The sequence below is a fragment of the Drosophila gunungcola genome, unplaced genomic scaffold (genome assembly GCF_025200985.1).
Source record: "Drosophila gunungcola strain Sukarami unplaced genomic scaffold, Dgunungcola_SK_2 000018F, whole genome shotgun sequence".
Classification (NCBI taxonomy): Eukaryota; Metazoa; Arthropoda; class Insecta; order Diptera; family Drosophilidae; genus Drosophila; species Drosophila gunungcola.
Genome location: NW_026453200.1, coordinates 1,355,862 through 1,369,926, shown reverse-complemented (window position 1 = coordinate 1,369,926; position 14,065 = coordinate 1,355,862). Strand labels below are relative to the sequence as shown.

At 31.8% G+C, this 14,065-nt stretch overlaps 1 protein-coding gene across 17 annotated transcripts in view; it reads left to right on the top strand.

Annotated features, from left to right (window-relative positions):
• LOC128263730 (protein pangolin, isoforms A/H/I/S) overlaps positions 1–14,065 on the top strand; it is an 82,207-nt gene that overhangs the window by 44,870 nt on the left and 23,272 nt on the right. For 9 of the 17 annotated variants that reach the window (XM_052998849.1, XM_052998848.1, XM_052998850.1 and 6 more), the window contains 3 exons: positions 4,317–4,509; positions 4,750–4,915; positions 13,826–13,895. In XM_052998849.1, coding sequence (XP_052854809.1) covers positions 4,317–4,509; positions 4,750–4,915; positions 13,826–13,895 — 429 coding nt within the window. Of the gene's footprint in view, positions 1–4,316; positions 4,510–4,749; positions 4,916–12,931; positions 13,086–13,825; positions 13,896–14,065 lie in introns of those variants that run through there. The other 8 variants (XM_052998851.1, XM_052998840.1, XM_052998852.1 and 5 more) reach the window with 4 other exon arrangements.

Here is a 14,065-nt window from a genome sequence, read left to right as displayed (position 1 = left end):
CATTAAAATTATGATATACTTGCGTATATGTTTAAAAACATTGAAGCTATGATGATTTGCAGCTCACTTATTAGATAGTTATTTTATATATTTTTATTATTTCTATTGGAGCTATTGATATAGTCGTCCGATTTTGTTTAAATTTAAACCGTAATTCTGAAATATTTAGCCATTACTATATGTCGAAGAATTAAAAAAAAAATAAAAAAACAGCAAAGTTATAATTTTTTTGTATTTTTTTTCCGATTGTTTCTATGGGAACAGTTTTATACCCTCTGCAAGGGTATAAAAATAAAGCTCTCACTCTCAAAAATCTACTACTGTCGCAGCGAATGAATATTGAAATTTTATGAATTGAACGTTTTTAACCATTTTTTTTGGTTTGACCTTAAAATAATAAGCTGCGACTGAATGTTTAAAACAGAACCCAATGCAAACACCCCTTTTTTATGGCGCTGAAGCAACATTTTAGTCATGCAAAATCATTGTTTAATGTGCCTTGGCTTCTGTATACTTGACAACCAATTGGCCAAAACAGCGTAAACCGTATCGCAAACGATAGTAAAGCGAGATTTAAACGTGTAACGATCCGAAAACGATACAAAAACGAATCAATTGTCTCTCAGTTTGTTGCAGTGAAAGTATCATGTTCGATAGCTCGAAAAGGATCGTTTGCGAGCACTTTGTGATATCTTTCAATAACCATTTTTAATATCATTAACGATCCGAAAATAATATTAATATTAAAAATAATTAAAAATAATATTTTTTGATTGCTCATTTGACGACCTTGGAGAACACCCTCTATGCATTTCGTATAGATTTAAATATATATAGATTTTAAGGAAAGTTAAACCACAATTATACTTTTCTTACGGACCATGTCGACCCAAACTGGTTTCGAACCTAGGATCTTTGGATTTGTAGACGTTTTAGCAAATTGCGCTACACTGGCTTCACATTCGGCAATGCACTAAAGCCATATAAGGAATCAAATATTTTAAATCAAATGGCTTTTAATAGCTAATATATTACAGTCAGCTTGATAATAAATTAAAATGAAAACAAAACATTAACAAAAAACAAACAACATGGAAAAGAAACTGTTCTTCTATTCTGGGATTGAACCTAGAACTCTATAGCTACCCAGCATCTTGACGCGCATACGGACGACAGGCGGACACGTTTAGATTGACTCGGCTGATGATCACGATTAAGATTATAAATAACGGAGGGGTTGCCTCCTTTGACCTGTTACAAACATTTCAACGAATTCACTCACTTTTAACTTTTTACAAATGTCTGAAAGGAAAAAAATTGTATTTGGAAAAGTTATATCAGAATGGGCATGAAATTCATTTGTAGAACTATTAATGTTCTTTCTTTCTATACACGTTATTTGGCACATGTATTTTTATATCCTTGCAGAGGGTATTATAATATCAGCAGTTTGCAACGCAGTAAAGGAGACGTTTCCGCCCCTACAAATTATATATATTACTAACTAGCACTTACTAACCTTGTCCGTCTGTCTGTACTGTATGTGTACTTTATATGGTCGAAAATGCCTCCTTCACTGCAAGGGTGTAAAACAATGATTACTTCGCTGTTTTTTTTTTTTATTTATTATTCATGAAGAAGTAGTAATGGTCATATATCACAAATCTCAAAAGAGACAGACAAAAGGGCATGGCTAGGTCGACTGGCTATTGATCGTGATAAAGAATATATATCTTTATTTATATCTCAATGATGACAATCTATTGCGCACAAAGAAATTTTGACACCTAGGGTATAGGGCGTAAAACTTGTAAAAAAGGTTTAATCGAGTTGGATTTTTTTTCGTATTATCTATGTAGTGTTAAGCTAAATCAAAATTATAATTCAGTTCGATTTTTATACCCTTGCAGAGGGTATTATAATTTCAGTCAGAAGTTTGCAACGCAGTGAAGGAGACGTTTCCGACCCTATAAAGTATATATATTCTTGATCAGCATCACTAGTAGAGTCGATCTAGCCATGTCCGTCTGTCCGTCTGTCCGTCCGTCTTTCCGTCTGTCCGTCCGTTTATATGCAAACTAGTCTCTCAGTTTTTAAACTATCTGCATGAAACTTTCCCAAAAGTTGTCTTTCTATTGCAGGTAGTATATAAGTCGGAGCGAGCCGGATCGGACGACTATAGCATATAGGAACAATCGGAAAAATAAATGAAAAAAAATTATAACTTTGCTGTTTTTTAATTTTTTTTTAGTTCTTCGACATTTAGTAATGGTTTAATATTTCAGAATTATGATTTAAATTTTATCAAAATCGGACGACTATAGCATATAGCTCCCATAGCAACAATCGGAAAAATAAATGAAAAAAAATTATAACTTTTCTGTTTTTTAATTTTTTTTTTAGTTCTTCGAGATATAATAATGGTTAAATATTTCAAAATTACGGTTTAAATTTCATCAAAATCGGATGACTATAGCATATAGCTCCCATAGGAACAATCATAAAAATAAAAGAAAAAAAATTATAGCTTTTCTGTTTTTTAATTTTTTTTTTAGTTCTTCGAGATATAGTAATGGATAAATATTTCAGAATTACGGTTTAAATTTCATCAAAATCGGACGACTATATCATATAGCTCCCATAGGAACAATCATAAAAGTAAATAAAAAAAAATTATAACTTTGTTGTTTTTAAATTTTTCTATAAGTTCTTCGACATATAGTAATGGATAAATATTTCAGAATTACGGTTAAAATTTCATCAAAATAGGACGACTATATCATATAGCTCCAATAGAAATAATAAAATTATATAAAATAACTACCTAATAATGAGCTGCAAATCATCATTGCTTCAATGTTTTTAGACATATAAGCAAGTAAATCAAAATTTTAATGTTTTCAAAAATATTTAATTCTTGCAATAGCTGCAAGGGTATATAAACTTCGGCTTGCCGAAGTTTGCTTTCTTTCTTGTTTGAGATATTTTATATAATATCAAACACAATGACGGAAAACCAGTCTGAAATTGTTAAAAGATAAATTAGACATGTGTGTTTAATTTGGTTTTAGTTTATTATTTTACCGTTCATACAATTTGCTTAACAAAAATGAAAAAAAATAATTTTTAACCTTATCGTAATTATATGATGTTGGATGGTTATGATGTAGGAAATAAGAAACTATAATTATAAATACATTAGTGCTATAAGAAAACAACATTTTAGTAGTTTATGGCAGTGCCTTGACGAATACCAACATCAAAAATTCGTTTTTTCATTGAGTTTATGAGGTTTTCAAATAAACTTGGCTCAAGCTGGCTCCATTCATACAAAATAGCTGTTTTTAAGTCCTGAACGCTTTTGTACTTGGCATTATCTTTATAAACTCGCCTTGCTAGTACTCCCCAAATATTTTCTATAGGGTTCAGAGCCGGAGAGCACGCTGGCCAGTCCATAACTTCGACAGAACAATCTCGCAAAAACTGTGCGGTTTGAAGGCTCGCATGGATTCGCATTATCCTAAATACTCTTGAAAACGTTAAAACAATGATTTACTTGCGTGTATGTTTAAAAACATTGAAGCTATGATGATTTGCAGCTTAATTATTCGATAATTCCTATGCCAGCTATACGATTGTACCTATGGGAGCTATATAATATAGTCGTCCGATTTTGATGAAATTTAAACCGTAATTCTGAATTATTTAACCATTACTATATGTCGAAGAACTAAAAAAAAAAATAAAAAACAGCAAAGTTATAATTTTTTTTGTATTTTTTTTCCGATTGTTCCTATGGGAGCTATATGATATAGTCGTCCGATGTTGATGAAATTTAAAACGTAATTCTGAACTATTTAACCATTACTATATGTCGAAGAACTAAAAAAAAAAATTAAAAAACAGCAAAGTTATAATTTTTTTTTGTTTTTTTTTCGATTGGTCATATGGGAGCTATATGCTATAGTCGTCCGATCCGGCTCGTTCCGACTTATATACTACCTGCAATAGATAGACAACTTTTGGGAAAGTTTCATGCAGATAGCTTTAAAACTGAGAGACTAGTTTGCGTAGAAACGGACGGACAGACGGACGGACAGACGGACATGGCTAGATCGACTCGCCTAGTGATACTGATCAAGAATATATATACTTTATAGGGTCGGAAATGTCTCCTTCACTGCGTTGCAAACTTCTGACTGAAATTATAATACCCTCTGCAAGGGTATAAAAATTAATTATTATATTAAAAATTTCTTTTTCTTTTTACAAAATGGGTTTACCGAACACTAAATATTTCTGATTTTGGTTTACAGAAACTTGGACACAAAAAACTCATCGAGTACACAATCCAACGACTCTAAAGATAGTTCAAACGACAAAAAAAAACCCCATATTAAGAAACCACTGAATGCGTTCATGCTCTATATGAAGGAAATGCGTGCTAAAGTTGTTGCCGAGTGTACACTGAAAGAATCGGCTGCTATTAATCAAATTTTGGGGAGACGGGTAAGACATTTATTTACATCATATATATTTTATATATTTTTTACGAAGTAAGTTTGATCCAATTTCAAATGCAATTAAAAATGTTTGGGTCTTTATTACCGTTTTCGGAACCGAGTTACGTCAAATTAACCCATGAAATATGAAAAACAAGAAATTAGATTTATTCAATTTTCCGATAATGCGTAATAAATTATAAAAAACAGCTTCTAATGGATTACCTTATTAATAATACTTTTGTAGTGGCACGAACTTTCCCGCGAAGAGCAAAGCAAATATTACGAAAAAGCTCGACAAGAGCGTCAATTGCATATGGAGTTGTATCCAGGGTGGAGCGCACGAGATAACTATGGTTACGTGTCAAAAAAGAAAAAGCGAAAAAAAGACAGATCGACAACGGATTCGGGAGGTACTGCACAAAATTCTCAAAATGTTACACTCCTTTCTTTTTATTGCATTTCACTTTTATATTATTTCATTTAATCACTACACACATACAACTTAAAGCACACATCTAACATTAAAAACTAACCCAATAAATCTAGAAATAACAGTACAAATCAAAACAAAAATCTTTACGTAATTTGTGTAAATACTTGAGTTACATTAGAATAGTGTAAAGTTTCGTAACTAAAAATGAGTAATCACAAGCAAATCTACACTTTGCAGATGTATAACCTAGCTTTCGTAGATTTGAAGATAGTTTAGAGGAGTTTAACCATAGTTAAATGTAAACATAGAAAGTATTCTTTAAATGTCTTTAAATCGCGATCGGTCAACTAACTTTTTTGTTTTTAATGTAAAATAAGAAAGACAAAAAAGCAGTATACTTATTTATATACTTATAGACGTAATTCGTTAAATTAAAATATTAAATATTGCAAATCAAAGGAAAATGGTGTGATTCAAATGGTTGAATGAATAATGTTATGATCGCAATAGACATAACATATATTTTTTGTGGGTGTAAATGTTTCAGTAAGAAATTGTACCTTACCTTAGGATATTTATGAACGCCTTTTTTAAATCAATCAGCAGTCGTTGCAGAGCTATAAAATAAGAATAAAATAAAAATGTTCAATAAAGACTAGTAAAAAAATAAGAACACAAAACACAAACACAATTAACATATTACTCTAGATTACAGCCAATATGCCTGTTCTATCCCCTATGCTATAAAAGTAAATATATTACCAAATTTTGTTATTTTTTGTATTTAAATCTTAAATAATCTTTTTTGACTTCTAAAATAATAGAAATGCTTGAATTTATAAATAAGGGCTCGTTACGCGATTGGCTGTAAAATAGTGCTATTAATGAACAAATATTGGCAAAAGAGTTATACTAAAAAGCATAAGAAAAATTTAGTTGAAACATAATATTTTCTTATAATTTGTAATTTAATAGATTCTTTTCTTAAGAGTCTAACAAACGATGGTTGATTACCATCCGAATCTTAATTAGGCATCTGGAATAGAATTGGCGAAAGCATGCGCCCGAAACCGTATTGAAGATCGATCAGTCCCAGCTTTTTAAACCTCGCATTAGAAAACGATCGTTGATTTACGCAGTTCAACTTATAACATCAGCCTTTAAAATTATGTTTCACATTCTGAAATAACTAATTAATACTAGTAGAAGTTCAATTTGGTTGTTTCACGTAGGATCTTTTAACACGAGTTAAGTTTTGATAAGATTTTTTCTATATTAGTTGAGTTCCACGACTATTGGAAACTACAAACTTCAAACTAAATAATTTCTCCACAAAACAATCAGGGCTTAGGTGACCCCAAAACAAGAAGCTAACAGTTATTTTACTCTGTCTCTCTACATCAGCGACCACCACTGCCCTATATCTAAGAAAAGGACAGTGTTTTGCTGGCAGAGCGGCGGCAAGGGTGCTTCTAAACAAAAGCTCGTTTTGAAAAATGTCTGTGTCTACTGATAGATATAGTTAGTTAAATATACAGGCCAATAACTAACCTCTACAACGTCTCAGACGGAAGTGACAGACTTTCGCGATTTGTGGGCATTTTAAAATAAACTTGCGCTGCGTAGGCATAGCTAGAATTGGCATGCGAATTCCCAATTTTCTAGCTTTTGTAGTTTCCGAGATCTCGACGTTCATACAGACGGACAGACAGAGAGACAGTCGGACATCGACTCGGCTATTGATCCTGATCAAGAATATATATACTTTATATGGTCGAAAACTCAACGAGTAACGGGTATAAATAGATCATGAAGAAAAATAAAAAAAACGTATTCCGTCGAAAAACCATTCTAGAAGTTCATTTTACATTCAACTCTCTAGCTCTTATACTTTCAGAAGACAGCCATTGCTAGATCGACTAGAGTGATTATGCTGACAATATAGGTGGAAACATATAAAATTCACTTTTTCCTTCTGATCAAAATAATTTGTATACCCTTGCAGAGGGTATTATTATTTCAGTCAGAAGTTTGCAGCGCAAAACTATAAAGTTTATATATTCTATTTCAAAATATAAATACAACAAACAAAATATGTCACTTCTCATTTTTTTAAAATGTTTTTTTTTTAAATTCTTTTTGAAATATTAATATTTTGAAAACGATATCATGTAGCTGCCATAGGAACTAATTGATCTGAAAATCATCATAGCTTCAATGTTTTAAAACATATACGCATATAAATCGAAACTTAGATGTTTCAAAGAGTATTTAATTTTTTCAAAAGCTGCATACTTATACTTCGGCTTGTCGAAGGTTGCTTTTTTAATAATATGGTTATTTCTAAGGAGCTATAAGATAAAGTCCGATTTTGATGAAATTTAAACAGCAAAGTTATAATTTGTTTCATTTATTTTTCCGTTTGTTCCTGTGTGAGGTGTATGCACTGTCGTCCGATCCGGCTCGTTCCGATTTATATACTACATGCAACAGGATGACAACTTTTGGGAAAGTGTTATGCGTAGAAAGGGACGGACGGACGGACATGGCTAGATCGACTCTCCTAGTGATGCTGTTCAAGAATACATATACTTATAGGGAAAAGACTCCTTCACTGCGTTGCAAACTTCTGACTGAAATTATAATACCATCTATAACAAGAAAGAACGATGTTCCCCGATGTTAAATACCCCTTACTCAGCTAATAAATTTAAAACTAAATTCTCCCCCACAAAACTATCGGAGTTTGGGTGGCGCCATCTGTCGAACTGCATAGCCAACACAAGAGCTTAGAACGAGCAGCCCCCCACCCCTCGCTAACAGTTCTTTCGTGCTGTCTCTTTACATCAGCGATTACCGGCAGAGCAGTGACCGAACAGCGGCAGCGGGGCGGCAGAGTACTTAATAACCCTATAACTATAAAATATTAGTTTGATCTCGAATTTTTGTGTCTACCTATTGATATGACCGAAACACAGACATGGTCCAACATACATGATTTCAGAAACTATAAAAGCTAGAGATTTGGGATTTGAAATTCAGATTCGAGTTTATTTCAAACTGTAACGGCCACAAATCGTGTAAGTCTGTCCCATCAATCTGAGACAAGTTGGACCTTAGCTATTTGACTCTTTGTGTGTGTTTCGGTAATACTTTCGGTAAACGTATTATTTTAGACGTTATAGAGTTATTAAGGGGTTGTGTGGTTCTTAATAAATTCTATAACATCTCTAGATCATTGCTTCCGCTTGGCTGCAGCTCTGCCGGGGATCGCTGATGAAGAGTGACAGAACGAAAAAACTGTTAGCGGGAGGTTGGGGTGCTGCACGCTCTTTGCTTCTAGAGTTGGCTATGCAGTTCGACAGATGGCGAAACCTTAACTGCGATTGTTTTGTAGGAATATATTTAGTTAGAAATTTGTTAGCAGAGAAACGGTTATCTTATAGTCGACTATAGCCTATATCTAGAACCCGCATGTTAAACACCAGGTCTCTGCTCTTGTAGTTTTCCAGATCTTCACGTTTTAACGGACAGGAATCCTGATAACTTATACTTATAGTGTTGGTAACGATTCCTTTTACATGTTTCATACCTTTCAAGGAATGCAAATACTCTACAAAATTTGGTGCCAATAACTTCCCAACCAAGTGGGAACGGCGTTATGAGTTATAAAAACGGAAAAACCATATGGAACCATATATATTTCAAAATAAAAACCGTAATTTTCTTTTGCGAAAAGAGGAGAGTGAGGACACATATTTTCATTTGCAATGTTGCTTAAAATTGTTTATATGTTACTTTTTACCTATATAATTTGTCTTGTTTTGTTTTTGAGAATAGTACTTCGAACATTTTTTGAAACGAGGAGGGCTAAACGTGATTTTAGACATAATGGCAATAATGCCTAGACTTTTCCACAGGTTACTTTCCGCCCCTACGATTAAGCACTTGTTTTTTGCCGTCCTTACAAATTTACCCACCCTAATGTGTATATAAAGTTTCTTGCTAAGATATAAAAGTTTATGTTTGGTCAAAGCTATTAAATTAAGATTAGAAAAAGTATAAGGGTATAACTAAAATATCAACAGAAAGGTATTAAAGACTTTTTAATTTATTAACTTAAAAAGGTCCCGACTACATCTATCCGTTATGCGCTTCTGTTGTTACTCTTTTTATATTGATACACATTAACCTACAAATACCAAAAACGCAGTTGGTACTTAGATTTAATATAGTTTTTTGTCATATATATTTGTTTACTTTATTTTGTACTCACTATTTCGAAATCTTTAGTATAGTTCTATATTTATAGGAAGTTCTGTCCTAGATCTTCTTCTTTGATACATTAGCAACAACTGCCGCTGTGTGAAAGGTTCAAAACAAGACTTTCTCTGTTGCAAATTTAAATTGATCAGAATAATAATTTATTAAATAAAATAAATAAATAGCTCAAACAATCTGCGACCAAACAGTTTGGTTATATTTGTTTTAGTTAAATATTTGTTTTAGTTAAATTTGTTTATTGTAAATTGAGTTAAATCAAGTTATTTGTCTGTTATTCGAAATTATTTCTCAACGAAGTTATAATTTTATTTTTTTAATTATTCCGATTGTTCTTGTGGGAGAAATATATTATAATTTTTTTAATTTGAACCGCTTACATACTAACAGAAAAAAAAATATGAATTTTGGAAAAATTTTGCGTAGCTTTAAAACTAAAAGACTAGTTTGCGTAGAGACCTACGGACGGACAGACAGTCATGGCTGGATTGATCTAATGCTGATCAAGAATATATATACTCTATAGAGTCGGAAATGTCCCCGTCACTGCATTGTAAATTTTCGATAAAATTATAACCTCTGAAAGGGCATTAATATCGGAACGCGATATCAGCATAGCTGCTAAAGGAACGATCAAAGTCGGATTTTTTGTATATTTTATTTTTGAAATGTGTATCAGTACATGTAGTGACGATGAGCACCGGTAACCATGCGCAAGGAGACTACTATATATAGCCGCAGTATTCGAAATCATCTAAGAATAGTCCGATCCTGTTATAATATAGAAATCAAAAAGAATTACTTTTATAAAAGTTTGTGCATATTAAGAGTTTTAGAAAGTCATTTTGGAGAAATGGGTGTGAAAGTGAGAAAAAATGTTTGTCCTAAACTGGAGCTTTTCGGGCCGGTGGACATGGTTGTATTCTGGCATTAAATACGCGTCCAACGACACCACAATTATCTTAATGTGATAATCCGTTAAAAAGATATACAATAAACAAGACAAATACAGCGTTTTATAAATGAGAACGTTTTTCCGTTTTTGGTTTGTATGTGCGTTTAGCGGGAAAACGAATATAAACTCTAGATTTCACACGCCTCCGACTTCCCAACGTCTAAAGCTACGGTGCTATATATCTTTAAAAAGGTATTTTTAATGGTAACATTTTTCTCTAAAAATTCGATTTTGAAAGTTATTCAGCGTTTAAAAATGCAAACCATGTTTTTTAATTTGCGTTTTATGCTTATTTGAATGAGCAGAAATCTATGCAAGTCCAATTCGATTATGAAAAATTCTTATTGGACTCAATAGTGATAACATATTATTAATATAAGCAAGGTTAGAGGGCAGAATTTTATTCTCCGGTTTTTTCATATACTTGTCATTTGGGAACAATTCCTAGTCATGGTGCTGATGTACTTTAATAAAAAAATGGGTTCTACTCCTTTATAAATTAAAAACAAAAAAAAGGAAGCCAACTTCAAAAAGCCCAAATTTGTATACCCTTGCAGCTTTTGAATAAAAAATAATTATTCGTAATTTTTTAAAAACATATAATGATTTTCAGCTCAATTTCTCGATCGTTTTTTTTTTATAGCCCCGATTGTTTCCATGGAAGCTGTATGATATATTCGTCCAATTCTAATCAAATTTATATATTAGTTAAATTTTTTTTTCCTTTTTTTCAAGATTGTTCCAATATATAGTCGTTTGAACAGCCTTGTTCCGACTTATATTTTACCTTAAATAGAAAGTTTACTTTTGGGAAATTTTTCTGCAGACAGATTTAAATCCGATAGACTAGTTTGCGTAGAAACGGACGGAAAGACGGACATGGCTAGATCGACTCTCCTAGTGATGCTGATCAAGAATATATATACTTTATAGGGTCGGAAACGCCTCCTTCACTGCGTTGCAAACTTTTGACTGAATTAAAAACAACAAATACTTCTGATATTAAACAAAAATACCTTTTGACGAGGTAAAACTAACATGACGATCGCACCATCTACTCCAAAAACTTCTGATTTCACATTTTGTGACTACTATTTTTATTTTACCAAAAAACAAGAAAGGAAGCAAACTTCGGCAAGCCGAAGTTCATATACCCTTGCAGCTATTGCAAAAATTAAATATTTTTTAAAACATTAAAATTATGATTTACTTGCGTATATGTCTAAAAACATTGAAGTTATGATGATTTGCAGCTCAGTTATTATATAGTTATTTTATATATTTTTATTATTTCTATGGGAGCTATATGATATAGTCGTCCGATTTTGATGAAATTTAAACCGTAATTCTGAAATATTTAACCAATACTATATGTCGAAGAACTAATAGAAAAATTAAAAAACAGCAAAGTTATAATTTTTTTTGTATTTTTTTTCCGATTGTTCCAATGGGAGCTATATGATATAGTCGTCCGATTTTGATGAAATTTAAACCGTAATTCTGAAAAATTTAACCATTACTATATGTCGAAGAAGTAAAAAAAAAATTAAAAACAGCAAAGTTAAAATTTTTTTTTTATTTATTTTTTCGATTGTTCCTATGGGAGCTAAATGCTATAGTCGTCCGATCCGGCTCGTTCCGCTTTTATATACTACCTGCAATAGAAAGACAACTTTTGGGAAAGTTTCATGCAGATAGCTTTAAAACTGAGAGACTAGTTTGCATAGAAACGGACGGACAGACGGACATGGCTAGATCGACTCGGCTAGTGATGCTGATCAAGAATATATATACTTTATAGGGTCGGAGATGTCTCCTTCACTGCGTTGCAAACTTCTGACTGAAATTATAATACCCTCTGCAAGGGTATAAAAATTACTTTATTGTTATTCAATTTGTTTTCTACAGCAATGTTTCTGTAAATAAGTATTACGATTTTGACAAAAACAATTTTTTTTAAGTATTGAAAAAACCAAGAATTGAATTAAATCCCCTTCCAATAAGACTTTATTTCACGGGCTGCATTGATTCGATGAATGATTCGATCATCACCTTCAGTTCGTGTAATCGTGTATGAAGACAACCTTTTTTTATAGTGTGATCCATTTTCTTATTGGCAGGACATATTTTTATAAAAAAAATATATACGTACAAAAAATCGTTATAATATCTAGAATTATTCTGTGGTAAGCCGATTAATACCGCAGTCACAAAATTACAGACTGTAACTGTAACATGATTAATATTACTGATGTAGGCATGTAATATTTTACCAAAAAATTTTTTTTTTATTTGTTTCTGTCTTTTTTTTTTGGTTATATAGGGTTTTCCGTTTAGTCTTTTATTAGGTACAATTTAAGACCAGCTATAGAATTTTATAATTGTTTTCAAATTAAAAATATTTAAATTAAGACCATGCAGAACAAAATATTACCAAAATGCTTCAAAACCAGGGCTGTGAACCGATCCAAACCCATTGCTCTAGCTTTTGTAAAAAATCCTCACAAAGGATTTGTTTGCAAACCTGAAACCATACTCCTGTATAACTAACTATCCGTAATGTGAACACGAATTTGGTTTGAATCCTAGATTACGTGCTAGCCAAACAATTTCGGTGTTCAAAGCCCTGGTAAAACACATATATATAAACAATACCATTGAATTGGCTGAATATGTATTTCATAATTTCGGTACATCTTGCATACTATTATTATATAATATGTTTTTCGCGAAACTTCGCGTTTATCCCACACCCAGTGGCATGCCTTGGGGCGTGAGGAGCAGGCGAAGTATTACGAGTTGGCGCGAAGGGAGCGACAACTGCACATGCAAATGTATCCCGATTGGAGCTCTCGTACAAATGCCTCTCGAGGCAAAAAACGGAAGCGGAAGCAAGATACCAACGACGGAGGTTAGATACATTTTCTTAAATTATTCTACGAATTAAAATCAGTATATATAACGACAGAAAAGATCAATTAAATATTAACATAGTTATTTATGAGAAAATAGATAGAGTCCAAATGTATTTTCCTTGTTTAAATAATTTCGAAAATTTAATATATGTAAATACTACTTACTCACTAAAAAATGTGTTATTCATATACGCTTTGAAATCAGAATCAAAATAGTAAAAATATATTGGAAAAATAGATTGGCAGCCACATATGGTAGTATATGTACATACAAACTTGTCGGTATTCAAAATTCAACAAAAACCTGATTCCAAATCTTTTAGGAAACATTTGTCTATATAAATTATTTTGTTAAACTAATTTTTAGTGGCATGAATTTTCCTAACATCCTAAAAAATTTATTATAGTGCATGTTGAAAAACTAGTGTAGTAATCGATAATTAACAGTTTAAAGTAGCATAACAATTTCTGCATGTGTTTTCAAGTATGCATAAGTTTTATTTGTTTATTTAAGTTAAGTATGTCAAATAAGTTTAAAGAATTATAAAACAACAATTTTGTTTTGTAATCGTAATCATCAATCATGATTTTGTAAAAATAATTTAAAGCAGAGATAACCCATATTAGATATTGTTCATAATCACATCAATTTGTAACCGATATATAGCTTATTAACATTACTAACAGAAATAATTGAGATTATATTACTATATTAAATTGGCCTTTGTTTTCCTAGGTAATAATATGAAAAAATGTCGAGCCCGTTTTGGACTGGATCAACAGAATCAATGGTGCAAACCATGCAGGTATGTTTCAGCTTTTTTAAAGTACGTTGTTTTGTACATTAATTGACTTAAAAACGTTGCTGCAAAGGACGTGTTACAAGATTCACGCAAGCATTTTCCACTCCGATGGCGTTAAAAACTTCAATTTCAAATTCATTTTTTTTTTTTAATTTCTAAATTATTATTGAGAG